The sequence below is a fragment of the Medicago truncatula genome, chromosome 3 (genome assembly GCF_003473485.1).
Source record: "Medicago truncatula cultivar Jemalong A17 chromosome 3, MtrunA17r5.0-ANR, whole genome shotgun sequence".
Classification (NCBI taxonomy): Eukaryota; Viridiplantae; Streptophyta; class Magnoliopsida; order Fabales; family Fabaceae; genus Medicago; species Medicago truncatula.
The window spans coordinates 10,444,379-10,460,972 of record NC_053044.1 but is presented as its reverse complement, the minus strand read 5'-3'; the positions used below and the strand labels follow the sequence as shown (position 1 = coordinate 10,460,972).

The 16,594-nt window shown below is 34.9% G+C and overlaps 1 protein-coding gene and 1 long non-coding RNA gene across 3 annotated transcripts; one reads left to right on the top strand and one right to left on the bottom strand.

Annotated features, from left to right (window-relative positions):
* Window positions 1–9,212: 9,212 nt before the first annotated feature.
* Window positions 9,213–9,773, bottom strand: LOC112418342 (uncharacterized). Its single transcript, XM_024774644.1, has one exon. It carries the CDS (start codon window positions 9,771–9,773, stop codon window positions 9,213–9,215), a length of 561 nt encoding a protein of 186 aa, XP_024630412.1.
* Window positions 9,774–14,315: 4,542 nt separating this feature from the next.
* LOC120579443 (uncharacterized) lies at window positions 14,316–15,265 on the top strand. Of its 2 annotated transcripts, none has more exons than XR_005645280.1 (5): window positions 14,316–14,334; window positions 14,423–14,543; window positions 14,671–14,814; window positions 14,906–15,003; window positions 15,091–15,265. It is a non-coding gene; the product is annotated as an uncharacterized lncRNA (long non-coding RNA). The 2 variants fall into 2 exon arrangements; XR_005645281.1 differs by having other exon boundaries at window positions 14,668–14,814.
* The last annotated feature ends 1,329 nt before the right edge of the window (window positions 15,266–16,594 follow it).

Here is a 16,594-nt window from a genome sequence, read left to right as displayed (position 1 = left end):
GTAAATATTGGCAAAAATCCTTTTTTGGTTAGTCTATGACACTTGCAGTCTTTTTTATAAACCTAACTATTATGTAACGTTAATCTGCACATAGTTGGTTCCTTCATTGGTTTCAATTAGTATCATGTTAATTATAATGTTGTTTTCCTAATCTCTTGAACAAAATAGAACATGTTCTTTTCCTACAGCAAATCTTTATAATGTTTTGGTAAATGTTTTAGAAATGTACTTGTATATATAACATCTAATTAACACTGCAATTTGTTTTGTACCCAGCACTTCCCAAATGAGATATCAAAGACATTTGTAAAAGGAACATGGAAAAAAATCACACTCATCGACAAACAAACTCAAAAAAGGTATAAGTGTCGCTTGATAACGGCAAAGAGAGCAAGTTACGAAAAATACTTAGGCGGTCAATGGTTCAACTTTTGCCGAGAACATATGTTAGAGGTAGGTGATAAGCTAATTTTTTATGTAGAGAAGCCACCTAAAAATATGCACGTTCAAGTCGTTCTCAAATAAAGATTTGGTGTTCATGACCCGCACTTTCAACATATCACATTAACTCTAATCCTAGACAAGATTATCTTCACTCACCGATGCTACTTCTTTGCTTGGTTTCATCTGATGTAAATATGGGTATCAATCCTTTTTTGCTAACTCTACAACAACAACACTCTTTTTTATAATTTTGGATAATATGTAATCATAATTCACACATCATTGGTTCCCTTTTGGTTCTAATTGTTTTTATCCTAAATATTATGTCAATTCATAATCTCATAAACTGATTATATGATCTCTAAATCAGCCCATACATATTTTATGATGAATCACAATGTTCCGTCGTTTTAACATCTTTTCTTTCGAAGAATTTTTTTATCGAATACGTTATTGAACCCGTGCGAAGCACAGGTTTGTAACTAGTTCATATGAATAAGTTACTCTATGTGATTAATACCAAATATTAATTAACGCATACAGTCTATAAATTTAATATTTGAATAATATTATAATATATATAGATCCTTTTTAATAGGATCTTACGAATATAGCCATTTAACTGGGATAGACTACATAATATGAGTCTATTAATATAATTATCAAAAGTCAGCCTAATAGAATTAAGTTATAATTCCTACACTTGTTTCAGATTATTTGCAAATCTGAAACACCAAATATAACCAATTAGGTGTGTTTATACTATGGTCATTTACTTATTTAATAGTTTGTGAGTTTAAATGATAAATATTTGACTAAAGTGCATTTTTTCACCCCCTAATTTAAAAATACTTTCTATTATGGTATTATACTAGAATGTTAAAAATACTTCTCCTAAGATCGCCTTTTTTCCATGTCGATAGGTAAATAATTATTATCATACTTATCATACTTATATCTAATCTTTGTTAACATTGCTAATGACTTTGCAAACCCTAAACCTAACTGGTTTTGACTCCAAAACAAGGGAGGCCGTTGGATCTCATCATTTGGTTAAGCATGCATCTCATCCTTTGATTTAATCTGAGTCAAACTTTCAAATTTGATGTATATTTCCTATGCACTTATCCAAGTTTTGACTCATTCATTATCCTCCAATTCCCAAATTGACTCCACACTTATTGATGCCCACCTCTTTCTCCTTCATTTTTAAGTTCTCTTCTCTCCTCTCCCATTATTCCTTCTTTATGTGTTGGAATTCAGATTGCTTTTACTCAAACAAATCCCTTCCCCCTTTGAGTTGTTCATCTTCCACCTCACTCCCAGACATTCAAACAAAATTCTTTGTTGTCACCGCTCTCTCCGTCGCCGCAGCTCTCTCTTGTCGTCGCCCTTCACCAATGCTCTCGAATCCGACATCACCTTCGCCGTTGTCGTCTGCGGCATTGCATCAGCCAGGCAAACAAAAAGAACAACACAATTTTTCCACCTAAAACTTGCCACTCCAGATAAAGAGAAATAAGTCATCGTTGTTCAAATTTGCTAATTTTGCAAAGTTTCTCTCAAGGTAATAGCTTTTCCCTTTCTATGAATTGAATTGTGTTTTGAGTCTAATCACTCTCCACCTCTAAGATGATTTGAGATTGGTGGTGCTTGGTGCTACTTTGCTTTTGTAACCGTATTGTCAACCGGTAGTGATTTGAACGAAAATTAGTATCAAACAATGATTTGGAACTCTCCTTTTACTCTACTTTGCTTTTTATCATATGTTAAGTTTTAAGTTTGTTGAACATGCCTCTTATAATTGAAGTGCCTTAATAGGAAGTTTCTATGAACAAATTTGATGGTAGTGTACACCATCATCTTATTATTAATGAAAATGCTATAACATTAATTTAAATATTGTTATAAACTTATTTATCTGCTATGTATGTCCTTTCGTTTAAACTTATTTTCAGAGAGTAGCATGCTATGGAAAATATAATGTATTGTAACTTTCATTATATTTCGAGTATCCATCCAATTAAAATTTATTTTTGACAATCAAATTATTACCCAATCATGTTTGCTTTTCATATTTATTTGGCATGATCTTTTATAGATTATAGAAATGTTATATTGTTTACTTTGTATGCTTCCTTTGCGATATCTATATTGATAGTCTGCTAAAGTCTACTATAAATTTATTTAAGTTGCAATTTGAACTTCATTTAAGATCCAAAATAAACCAATTTCATTTGATGGTTAAAAAATGGATAGTAATCTTGCGTTTTACAATGACTATAAACAAAAGTGAGGGACAATCACTTAAGCAAGTTGGCATCTATCTTTCATAATCGGTCTTCTTGCATGGGCAGCTATATGTTGCGATATCACGTGTTACATCAAGGAATGGTCTGAAGATATTATTAACGGATAACAATGAGGATTGTATCAGCACCACCTCAAATGTAGTTTATAAGGAGATATTCGAAAATGTGTGACCCAATATTTGTACGCCCTTAAATACTTTTTATGTTTATTTATTTTACTTTTTATGTAATGAATAATATCAGAACATTTTTAGTTTCTCCATTTTTAATGTCCCAGGCGATAGCACGGGTAAAAGACCTAGTTTCATCTCTAGTCAAGTTCGGATGGGTGTTTTCCTTTGTATCTGAACAACAAGTTTATCTCACCAGGCAGCAACGATACTCTTCAATTTGGTTGTTGTCATCTTAACCTATTTAGAGCAAACTAGGTTATTTTATAGCATATACTATTATATAGTATAATTAATTAATATTTAGCCTTTATTTAATAATTAATTATAATTTATATGCTTTCAAGCTATAGGTGCTATGAAAAAACTAATGCCTCATATGTAAAATAAAACTCTATCGTGAGCCGTCACAAAAACCCTAGTTTCTTCTCCTTCATCCACCAAAGAGGGATGATTTAGGGTCAATTTTTGACCCAAAATCACTCCTCTAACTCGTTTTTCTATTTCCCTTTTATTGAATTAAGTGATTTTCACATCTATTTCGTTGTGATTTCGTCGTCTTCGTACGACGTTGGTTGTTCGTCTTCTTTGTGCGACGTTTTTTGTTTTCCTTGTTTCTCTTAGGTATTTAATCACTTTAGATTATCATATCAGCTTCGATCCAGTGCAGATTCAATCAATGACTTTGGCGTCATCCACGTTGCAGATCCGGAAACATGGTTATTCCGAAGATTTAAATATAGTCATATGTGTAGGCATTTGTACTTTGCCGTTTTATGCTATTAACATGGATGTTTGATGTAGTATTTTTGCATCAAACAATTGTAAGTATTTATATCGTCTCCTCAGGGACTAGTGCGATATTCTAGGCCATTCAACAATTCATATCGTTCTGAGCTCGGATTGCGGAATTGTTTCGGTTCATAAACTATAAAACTACAGAAATGTGAATGGGATGAGAGTTAACAGGGAAATGATTATGTTGGGATTAAAATTCATCAACCTATTCATACGTATTCTCGGATTTAGTGTTGCGGATCCTAATTATCAATTGATATTATCACATATTGCTCGACAACATCATTTGTGTCCAAATGATGTCGTGAATTCTATTGAGTCGTTCGATCGTCGATTTCCCAAACTACTGAACGATCCACTAGTCGATTGTATCGTTGTATAGTTGATTTCCCAAACCATTCAATGATACAAAAGCTTTAAGTTCCAATATTCAAAGTGATTACCAAAACCTAATTCCATGTCTAGAAAAAGAGATTTGATAGAGAATTATTCTAACCTAGATTCAAAATTTATTTTTCAATAGCAATTCAAATCCATAGGATCAAAATGGAAAACAAGATTATCCTCAACATCAAAAGATAATTAAGAACAAACAACATCATAATCAAAATAAATACATACTAATAGAGTTGATTAGATTTAATCTCAACAAAAAGAGTTTAGCTACACATTGTCATGGTAACCTTACAAGGAGAAAAGAAGAGATGAAATGAGCAAGCCATGATGTCTCAATGATCTTGGAGATTCCTTCAATCCTTGTGCTCCTTGTTCCTTAAGTTCTCCCTGGTTTTCTCCTGCTCTCTCTCTCCCTCTAGTGGTCTATTGTATCATATATGATCTCCCTGGATGATGCTTTAATGTTATGATCAAGTGGCCTTTTATAATGTTTCTGTTCTGACACAACTCGCCTCGCGAGTGGATGTTCTCGCAATGGCGAGTTAAGCTTTCTTCCCCTATGGGTTTTTGCCACGTCAGCTTTGAAGGGCTAGGCCGCCTTAGTTCGCCTCGCGAGTAATGTTGCTCGCCATGGCGAGCTCTTGAACCTCCTTGCTTGCCTTTCTCTCGCCATTGCGAGTTGGGAGCGAGTGAGAAATGGACTTTCTGCCTCAGCTCGCCATGAACTCACCTTGGGATCGCCTGGCGAGTTAACCTTTTCATTTCTTTGTGTTTTCTTGCTTTTTAAGTATCCAGACATGCATTTTCCTACACAAACAGTTGGCATTAGATGTAAAAAGCATAAATGAACTATTCTTCAATATTTATGAGCTTTTCACGAGATAACTTATGAACCAAGTAATCAAAGTGCCTAAAATATATATCCTATTTAAATGTTTTCTGACACTTATCAAACTCTCCCCAACTTAAATATTTGTTTGTCCCCAAACAATTGACTTCAAAAAGGAAATACACACCCATTGGACAAGAGCTTTAAAGTACAAAGGCATACGATCAAATGTTTTAACAAATGTCAGATGACATGATTAAATTGTGAACTGTGCGGGCAAGTCTGGAGTTTCTCATTAATCTAGGAATAAACTGTGAATGTGAAACATGCCCCAAACACAAAATTCACTTCATATAATTCAAGGCAATAACATGGTTATCGATGAACCACACCTAACACTCTTCTTTGAAAGTAAATAAGAAATTTAAATCATGAAATGTGGAACATGAATACACATCCGACACTCATGCTAACATCCTGATCAAGTTATGTGTCCATCCAACATACCATCTTGAAAAACATGAAAGCATAGATCATAAGGTCTTTTAGGGTTATAATGTGGCTTGGCTACAAAAGAAGGGTCATTTGTGGGAAATTGAATTCAAAAAGGCCAAGCATAAGGGAACATTCCATAAAAAATGTAAATTTGCAACAATCCCTTTAAATTCTAAACAGCCCTTGGTGATAAACCAAATACCCCTTTGATCATGACAACTTATTCTCTTTTTTTTTTGGATTTTTCTTTCTTTTCTTCTTTTTTTCTTTTTAATTTTCATGTACACTTTTTCTTTTCTTTTTCATTTGAATTTACAAACAATATTATCTTTGAACACAATTAAACATTCACCAATTCACTTGACAATTGATTTATACCTACCTTTTCTCCCCAACTTGAACAAAAACACAACCTTATTTTGAATGTTCCCCTACTATGGCAAGGGATAATAAACATGAAAGTCTAGGGTTCAACAATGAAAAACATATCAAAGTCTCATAATGCGTCAATAATGAACTGAATTTTGAAAATTTTAGGCAACTTCATCAAGCAATGTGCTTATGAATTGACAGTTCATTACTGAGGACTCTGATTCGTTTGGCTCAGCTGGGTTAGCAGACACTCGCTCTTCTCACAGGGTAGGCTATTTGTGGTCAAGTAGTTTTCACTCAATTTCAAAAATCGCCTTGATCATTTCTATGCTTTCACAAATTTCAAAGCAGATATTGGATTTAACATAAAACGACCGAGTTAAACATTGAATGTTGGTCTCCTGCATATAAGTTAAGCACATTGAAGTATCCTCACATTTAGGCTGGATCTAAGTGGTTCACAAACAAACACATTATCGCGGAGAACTAAATGAACTGAAATTTGTGCAAAGTATTCGTTTCCTATTCAAGTAAAAACCTAGAAAAACCGGAAACTTTGTACCTTGGCTATGCGCTTTGTCACAACTATCTATCATTACCATTCATCTGAGATTTTGCTCAAGCTTTGGCTATCTTTCAAGCGCTTTGAAATCTGAAGCTTTGAGCATTTTCTTTTCAAACAACACAATACATTAAACCTATTACTTTAAAACAACACATGAAGTACTTAATAACACAAAAAGCATTAAACCTATTACTTTAAAACAACACAATACAACATTGAACAATACGGATAGGAATACGAAAGTACCATAATAATTAAACAAAATGTCAAATAACAGAAGTTGAGTCATTGTGCCAAATTAAACAACAACAAAAGTAATATCAAAGAATGCAATTAAAAGAGATAAAAGAGAAAGAAAGAATCGACTGAAAGCTTTTTTTAAAATATCACTCAATCAAAGGTGAGCTTTCGAGTCTTTTCTCTTCTTTCTCATCCATGCATGTCATTGGAACCATCATCATCATCATCGCCTCGAGTGGAGGTCGCACTATGCACAAATATTGGATCATCTTCCTCCATGCCTTCATCATTTCCCTCACCACCATCGTGTTCAGCTGCCTCATCATGACATGCATCCCCTCCATAAGGACCTGGCATGTCCTCAGGCCAATTTACATAAGTCTGAAAAGCGGGAGGTCTCATGAACTGCCCCATAACCTCCGGAGGGTACCCTGCTTGCTGTTGCATCAGATATTGGGACTGCTGGAAGTATGTGTTGGCTCGGTTAGTGGCTGCCAGCATGTTCCAAGTGTGAGTATGGCACTGATGTTGCCATTGTGCGTAGCTGGAAAAGTCGAAGGCAGTCGTGGGTGGAATCTGAAATGGTTCGGACCCTGGTTGTGGATGTGTTGCCTGAGAAGAAGAGGCATGTTTGCCTTTGCCCTGATCTTTCTTTGTTTCACCCATGATGTAACGTTTGATGAAGTCGTCATCAATGGGGTTCCGGATTTCCTCATGTACAGCAGTGGGCATCTTCATTCGTGTATCCTTGATCAAGCCCATAATGAGTCCGGGGAAAGCGAGGCAGGTTTTTGGTTCGCCTTTTCCTTGAAGTCTGACCAACTTCAATTCCCAAGCAATAGTGTGGGCTATGTCGACTTTGATGCCCTTGAGAATGTAGTAGATTAATGGGCATACATCCACGGTACAATCGGACAAGTGGCTGTTGGGTTTGACATTGTGAAGGATAAACTTCAGGATGAATTTGGAGGTGTTGTTCATAAATTTATACTGAGCGCGGTACTCTCTGCCAGCATCGCTCACATCATATGTTGTACCCTCTAACAGGATACCCTTCTTGATTGTTTCTTTCATTGGCTCAATGTCAAAGGTGCCTCTGTTTTGGTTTTCATGAAATTCATCCATATCATCCTCATCACTTAGCGGAAATGGGTCACCAAGATATGTGTTAATTGCTTCGCGATCGAAGCGGATGGTTCGACCTCTTACAAAGGTTTCAAAGACGAATAGCTCGGTGAGGTTTTTGGGAAGAGCATTGGCGTAGAATTCACGCACGAGCTCAGCATTGAGGTCGGTGATAGGTTGGAGCAGTCTTCCCCACCCTTGGTCAGTTAAAAGTTTCAGGAGGTCTTGGTAGGGTCCTTGAGGGCTTATGTTAAAAAGTTTATCGGGCCACATACTCTGTTTAAGCAGTTCCTTGTATCGATCTTGGTGGTACCGAGATTTAAACCTCTCGTGGTCGTACGGTTGGTTTCTAGGTGGGGGTCATGGGGTGGATGCTTCTCCTTTCTTTCTTTTTGCGGGGTTTGTGGGTTTCTTAGGAGCCATGCCTACAAAACAACCAGAAAATACCATACACAACAAAATGGATAATTAAGCATCAGTAAAAAAAAACAATTGGAGTATCAGAGGCTGGTTTCTAAAACAAAAGTGCAGGTTCTGGTGCAACTCGCCTCGCGAGTAAATGTACTCGCCATAGCAAGTAGAGATGAATTTCTGGGTTTCCAGATGAACACTCGCCTGGCGAGTGATGAATCTCGCAATGGCGAGTAACCCAGAAAATTGCAAAGATTTACCCTTTTTCAAAAATTGTTCCAGTTTCATGATTCCTAACCCTAAATACAACAATTTTGACCCTGATAATGACATAGAGATGAACTAAATCATGCATTTGCTTTGAATTTCAGATTTGTTCCACAAAAACCCTATTTTTAATTTTTACAAAAGGGTTAACAAAAGTTGTGGATTGGAACAAGAACAACAAGAATGTGTGCATGATTCTGTTTCATCTCAGTCATGTGGGTATTAATCTGAAGAAACTTGTTCATTATCTACTACCTTAGGGTTTGTTCATGAAAAATGGAAATGAATGAAAGTAAAGTGTATACAAACCTGAATCAGAATTAATCTAAGTGTAGAAGTGATTATGCAGTAGGCTTGACTTGGATTGACTTATGTTAGGAGAGGAAATGTTTGAGAGATTTTGATGAGAGAGAAATGAAAACCGAAAATGAGAGAGGAATGTTGGTAATGGGTGGTTAAGGAGATTAATGAAGGAGTTAGTGACCTTGGAATTCGTAACTGTCAGAACAGCTGTTACTCGCCTCACGAGCATATGTACTCGCCGTGGCGAGTACTTTGGTAGTCAACGCAGTCAAATGCTAATTGACTCGCCATGGCGACTTGTTGGGCTCGCCTCGCGAGCTATGACAGTTCAAAACTTGCTTTCTTTTGGCTTCTGATCTTTGAATGGTTTTGGTATGCACATGACTCCTACAACTAATATGCTTTAAAACTGTAAATATACTTACAAAATTGGGGTGCCTCCCAACAAGAGCTTGTTTAACGTCGTTAGCTCGACGCCTTTTTTGTTAGGGTGGCCGAAATGAAACGGACAGCACATCATCTTTTGCAATCCTGCACTTTGGGAGGAATTCCATGAACTTAAGGTACCACTGATATGGAGTCCATGTTCTCCCTAACTTTGGTTTGTTGAACAAGGCACATATCTCATCTATGACCCGATCAATTTCCACCTTGTTCACTTTCTTCCCTTTTCCTTCCATTGATTCTTCCTTGCTTAGTATCCGTTCCTTTTTCTCTGTCACCTCCATCATTTCTTCATTTTCAACAGTTTCGGCCTCTTCAGTATATGGCCGTTCTTGAGGAAATTCTTCTTTGTGTGATGTGTCGATTTCTTGTGCAATTTCAAATTCACCACATCCTTTCAATGTTGTACCTTCCTTAGTTTGATCAACTCCTTCGTCAACAATATCATTGAATTCCTCATTCTCTGTTGAAACATCCTCGTGCTTTTCATGAAGGAATCGATTGCTGATTTGAACATCTATGTCTGAAAGTTGCAGCTGCATTTTCTCCATTTGGCATGATAAATTTTTCAATCTTTGGTTAGTACCTTGCATGTTTATCATGGATTGCTGCATGAACAGATTCAAAATATTTTCCATCTTTGATATTCGTTCATCTTCAGAGGGATGTTGTTGATACTATTGATATGATTCATACTCCAATGGAGTGTAGAAGTTGTTATAACCATGAGCAGCCATGATTTCGTTTATGTGACAAACCTGAAACGGAAACAACTAACAAGAAACTTTTCTTTGTATACCAAATAGGGGTTAGTGCAAACAACTATCCAAAAAGAGAAAAATATATACAGATTATGTACAAATGCTCAAAACAATACAAATTGTCTCAATGCTTCAAATATCTAAACGCCAGTCCCCGGCAGCGGCGCCATTTTGATGTAATATTTTTGCATCAAACAATTGTAAGTATTTATATCGTCTCCTCAGGGACTAATGCGATATTCTAGGCCATTCAACAATTCATATCGTTCTGAGCTCGGATTGCGGAATTGTTTCGGTTCATAAACTATAAAACTACAGAAATGTGAATGGGATGAGAGTTAACAGGGAAATGATTATGTTGGGATTAAAATTCATCAACCTATTCATACGTATTCTCGGATTTAGTGTTGCGGATCCTAATTATCAATTGATATTATCACATATTGCTCGACAACATCATTCGTGTCCAAATGATGTCGTGAATTCTATTGAGTCGTTCGATCGTCGATTTCTCAAACTACTGAACGATCCACTAGTCGATTGTATCGTTGTATAGTTGATTTCCCAAACCATTCAATGATACAAAAGCTTTAAGTTCCAATATTCAAAGTGATTACCAAAACCTAATTCCATGTCTAGAAAAAGAGATTTGATAGAGAATTATTCTAACCTAGATTCAAAAGATATTTTCCAATAGCAATTCAAATCCATAGGATCAAAATGGAAAACAAGATTATCCTCAACATCAAAAGATAATTAAGAACAAACAACATCATAATCAAAATAAATACATACTAATAGAGTTGATTAGATTTAATCTCAACAAAAAGAGTTTAGCTACACATTGTCATGGTAACCTTACAAGGAGAAAAGAAGATATGAAATGAGCAAGCCATGATGTCTCAATGATCTTGGAGATTCCTTCAATCCTTGTGCTCCTTGTTCCTTAAGTTCTCCCTGGTTTTCTCCTGCTTTCTCTCTCCCTCTAGTGGTCTATTGTATCAGATATGATCTCCCTGGATGATGCTTTAATGTTATGATCAAGTGGCCTTTTATAATGTTTCTGTTCTGACACAACTCGCCTCGCGAGTGGATGTTCTCGCCATGGCGAGTTAAGCTTTCTTCCCCTATGGGTTTTTGCCACGTCAGGTTTGAAGGGCTAGGCCGCCATAGTTCGCCTCGCGAGTAATTTTGCTCGCCATGGCGAGCTCTTGAACCTCCTTGCTCGCCTTTCTCTCGCCATTGCGAGTTGGGAGCGAGTGAGAAATGGACTTTCTGCCTCAGCTCGCCATGAACTCGCCTTGGGATCGCCTGGCGAGTTAACCTTTTCATTTCTTTGTGTTTTCTTGCTTTTTAAGTATCCAGACATGCATTTTCCTACACAAACAGTTGGCATTAGATGTAAAAAGCATAAATGAACTATTCTTCAATATTTATGAGCTTTTCACGAGATAACTTGTGAACCAAGTAATCAAAGTGCCTAAAATATATATCCTATTTAACTGTTTTCTGACAATTATCAATGTTGTGAGCCTGTTCACAAATTCATCTTTTTTGTTTTTAACGAATTTGCATTATATCAATGTACTCTTTCAATTTGAATGAATGAATATGTTTTATTGTGTCAAAATATGCTATAGGTGCTATGGCTTAGCTAGCTAGCGTCTTCTTGCAGCGGTTTTTCTCTCTGAGCAACATAAACATTATGTATTCAACACACTCACTTAGTTATATTCTGGTAGCATATCTATCTATCTATATCTATCTATCTATCTATATCTATCTATCTATCTATATATACATGTATTCTAACCTACATTTTGCCTATGTGTAACCTCACAAACATCCCCCTTTCTAACTATTTCCTTACATGCATTCTCTCATTATAAGCAAGACTTTGCTTATGTGTCACCTCACCAATAATTCTTATTTCTTATATGAATTTTATTATATTATATGAATGAATGCATTCTCCTATGAAAGGGTTATAATATTTAGTGTGACATAAATATTTTTAAACATGTAACTGCCACAATCCTTCAAAACTATGCAATTTCTCAACAAAAAAAAACATATATGTAACTGCTAAATGCAGCCACGAGTTATTGGCCAAATGAATTGTAAATGAATTGTGATTCACTGATTTGTGACTCCCATGAATTTATTGTGGCAATCTATGTGCAAATCCCATTTACCAAAAATCATTTGCTAATTTTTTAATTAATAATTACCAAAACTTGAATGATTATGGTGTAGTAATGGTCAGTTACACATCTTACTTATTACCTTTATTATAAGCGGCTGACAATTATATGGGTAACTCCTTTTTACCAAAATTATGTACCTTTATTTCTTATTGTAACTCCTTATAGGTTACGGTTTTAATATATCATGCCACACAAAAGCAATGGTCGCAGTAAACAAGGTTCACAATTTTTTTATTTGTATCACCAAGAATGCAATATAAATATAAATAAATAAATAAACAAATTAGAATTTAATAGAAGTAATGAATAATTTCGGCCAAAATATGTTCATCCTTGGTTACAATTTCAATTTGTGCCTCTTCGCATTCCTTCACATAAAGCCTAAAAATTTGTTACACTTTAAACCATTTCAATGACAGTATTTCCCACACACCTATATAACCAGCATTGGTGTCATTCCTTTTCCACTCATTCTGTCACATCTATCTGTGTAATTTCATTTCTTCCCACATACTCTCTTTGCTTCCCTACCATGTCTGCCATTGATGTCAATGGAACCAAGTAAACCACTTTCTTGCGCTTTTCCTCTACCATGTTAAATAAAACCTTTAATCTAATCTTTTTTCATGTTCTTTACTTTTACAGGGTCGGAGAAGTCAACAACAATGGTGTGCATACCTTTCTCAACAAACTCTCCAATGCTGCCCCTGATACCAAGATCAAAGTTAGGGTAGCACGCATGTGGGACACGCTGAATATAACAAAAAAAAAGGAAATAATTAGTACAGATATGGTGCTAATTGATGAGAAGGTGTTTATCAATGAAATTGCTATATTGTTGTTCCTTCGCAAATAATCTTTCTTTACTTACTATTTACAAATGCTTTCTAGGCAAATTGCATTCATGCTACAATACCAAGGAGGTTCTCACCTTCATTGAAGAAAGTCTTGCAAGAAGGCAAGATATATGTAATTTCACACTTTGAGGTCTCAAAAAACAAGGAGAAATATGCTGTGGTTGAAAACAATCCCTCCATGCTTAGTTTCTATGGTGACGCAATTGTGACTGAGGAGGGCTCGGATGACAACACAATCCCTCGCTATATCTTTGAATTTGTTAATTTCAATGATCTTATCAAACGTTGCGGGAAAGAGGTGTTGGCAGGTTGGTTTAGCAAAATATTAAATTATATGTAATACAAATCTATTACATTGTGTAAAGAATGTAACACTTTTGTTTCTCGACAGATGTAATTGGATTTATAATTGATGTGGATCCAATTGAGGAGAAAACAACCGTCAATGGGAAAGTCGACATGTTGTCACTTCATTTGGGGGATGGCAGGTGCAACATAATTTGTTCCCCATGATTTAATTCTCATTTAGTAGCGTATAACACATTTACCACAAAAATCAATTAACAAACTTTTTAATCCTACGCAACTTTTGGCAGTGGGAATGTCTTGAAGGTAACGCTATGGGATGACTATGCTCCGATGTTTAATCAAAAACTGATAGATCAAATGCATGCTACTCCTAAGCCAAATGTGGCAATTTTTACCTCCACTTTGGTAAAACAATACCAAGGTAACTGCTCATACCATGACATTTAATATTCAACTTAATTACCCTCTCCTCAACCACTCCATATGTGATATATTTTTGTAGGTGAGCTTTATGTTTCGTCTTCAAGATCCACAACAATTTATATCAACATAGACACCCCTGAAGTTGCTGATCTAATTTTGTCGTCCAAGTGCGTCATTTAACTCATGTTTAAATACTTATGTTTATATTATGTTGCCTATTTTCTAATTGTGTGTTGTTGCATCGTTGTAGGGGGAAAAACAGTGTTCTGAAAACAACTGAAACTTTGTCTTTAACTAATGTTGATGTGAAGACCATATCTGAGCTTTTATCCATGGCAGTTTCGGGAGTTTATCAGGTCAACACTTGGTTAATTATTCTCTAGACCTATTTTTTATTTCATTATCACAGTGTGTCATACACTCATACTTTCAACTTTACTTGCAGGGTGATGTTGTCTACAATTGTGTTGCAACAGTTGATGACATCCTGCTAAAAAATGGATTGTATTATGTTTCTTGCCCTCATTGTAGGAAAACTGTGAGTTCCACTGAGACAGACTTCAATTGTGAGCATTGTACTAAAAAGATCGACTATCCAAAGATTAGGTGAGTTCATTTGAAGTATTTTTTTTCCTTATCACATGGCCTTAAATATATATATGTTGCTTGAAATAATTACAATGAATCTCTATAGGTACCGTTTGGAACTTCAAGTCAACGACTCTACGGAATCAACAATATTTGTGTTGTTTGCCGAAGTTGCTGAACAATTGGCACAACTAAAGCTAGATGACCTCACCCCGGATTTAGAAAATGTGTGTTACATTATATCCTAAATCTAATATGGTGTTTATCGGTGGTTTTTTTTTATTATTGAAAAAATAGAATAAAAGTTGATTGTTTTCTAAACTTACATTCCATTCCTTTTTGTTTGGATAGCAGACTGGACGTGACTCTGATCTGCCTAAACAGCTCCAGCATATCATTGGTTCAAAGCATATTTTTCAAGTTAAGCTGAGCTCTTACTTTGAACGTCGTGGAGTACAAAGCTTCACTGCACATAAGATTCTGAAGCCAGTTGTTAAGGTGTTTAGTTATATCATGTTTCCATTCTTTTATTCTTCACTGCTGGAAACCATTATATACTAAATTTTTGATGTAATTTAACAAATATTAGATTGAGAAAGAAGACAACATTGCCACTGCGTGTTCTTCCTCAAGTGGATCTCTTACCATTGAAATACCAGATTTGCCGAAGAAGAGGAGAAAATTAATGTAAGATGTATCATTGTCTAATGCATTTAACCATGTATATATGTAAGCTATAAATGTGAGCTAAAAAAAACTTGCGGATTTTTTCAGATTGCACTCCAACAAATCAGGTGATAAGGACCAGAATGAAGATGTGGAAGATTTAGAAGATTGAGAAGTTGGCTGCTAAGGATTTAAGAGGATTTGCTTTTGAAGTTGTTTTTCATGGTTTAGTTTATGTTTCTCTAATCAATAGAGATGTGGATTTCAGTTTATGTTTTTTTGAGGTTGTGTTTTTTTTTTTTGAGGACTTTGTCTTTTTTGTTTTTAACCTAGACTACATTATTGGTTTATGTTTTTTGGATGTTGTGTTTTTTTAAGAATATTTTCTTTGGATCAATGTTGACTTTGACCTAAATTATATTGTTGGTTTATAATGTTATATTGAGGGATTTTGTTGTTTTTAATGCTGACCTATATTTTGAAGACAAAGATTATGCATCTATATGTTAAGGTGAATGGTAATCATGTTTTCATTCATTTATTGTTCACTTAAAATAATAAAATACATAATTCTTATGTGATTTTACAAATTTCAGATTGAGAAAGAATACAACATTGACACTATATGTTCTTCCTCAAGTGGATCTCTTGGCATTAAAACGCCAGATTTGCAGAAATTAATGTAAGATGTATCATTGTCTAATCATTTAAGCGTGTAAATATGTATGCTGAAACAACACTTGGAGAATGATAAAAATTGCACTCTGGCAGCGAATCAGGTGATGATGACAAGATGGAATATTTAGAAGATTGATAGTTTGGCTGCTAGGGACAGAGGCAGATGGAATATTTAGAAGATTGATAGCTTAGCTGCTAGGGAAGGAAGAATGTTTGCTTTTGAAGTGCTTTGCATTGTTTGGTTAAGGTTCCTCTAATAAAGTTGTGGATTCCAACTATGTTGTATTTTGAAAACTCATGTTCCCATGTCGAGGATGTTAAAAATATTATTTCCTTTTGAAGTGCTTAGCATTGTTTAGAAAACTAATTGTATTTAGTATTTTAAGCTTTGCATTGTTTGAAGTGCTTTTCAAACTAATTGCATTTTTAATATTAATTTATAACAAGAGGAACATGAGAACTGATTTTTATGATATAGTCTTTTCAATTATTTTTCTTTGGCCTAAATTACATTGTTGGTTAATGTTTATTTACAAGTTTGTTGGTTTATCTGTTTTTCATCATAAATTTACTGAATCTAATGCCATAATAATTACACAAGTTGTATTGAGACATATCAAATTAACAATGACACAAATATAGATAGATAGGTTCTTCCTCAAAAAAAAAAAAAAAAAAAAAAGGATAAATAAGTTTTTTACATGGGCCAACCAAAATAAAATAAAATACTAACTTAAATATTAACAAAAAGTGCTAATCTTTATTAAGATCCTATTATATTCTTTATACGTAACTATAAATTACTACCACGTTAATACCCAAAAAAAAAAATATTATTACCTTTTGCCAAATAACTAATAAAATACAAATACTCCATCAATGTTATTTGAGCTCAATTCCAGTTGTGAGTTCTTACATTAACATGTGATAGACA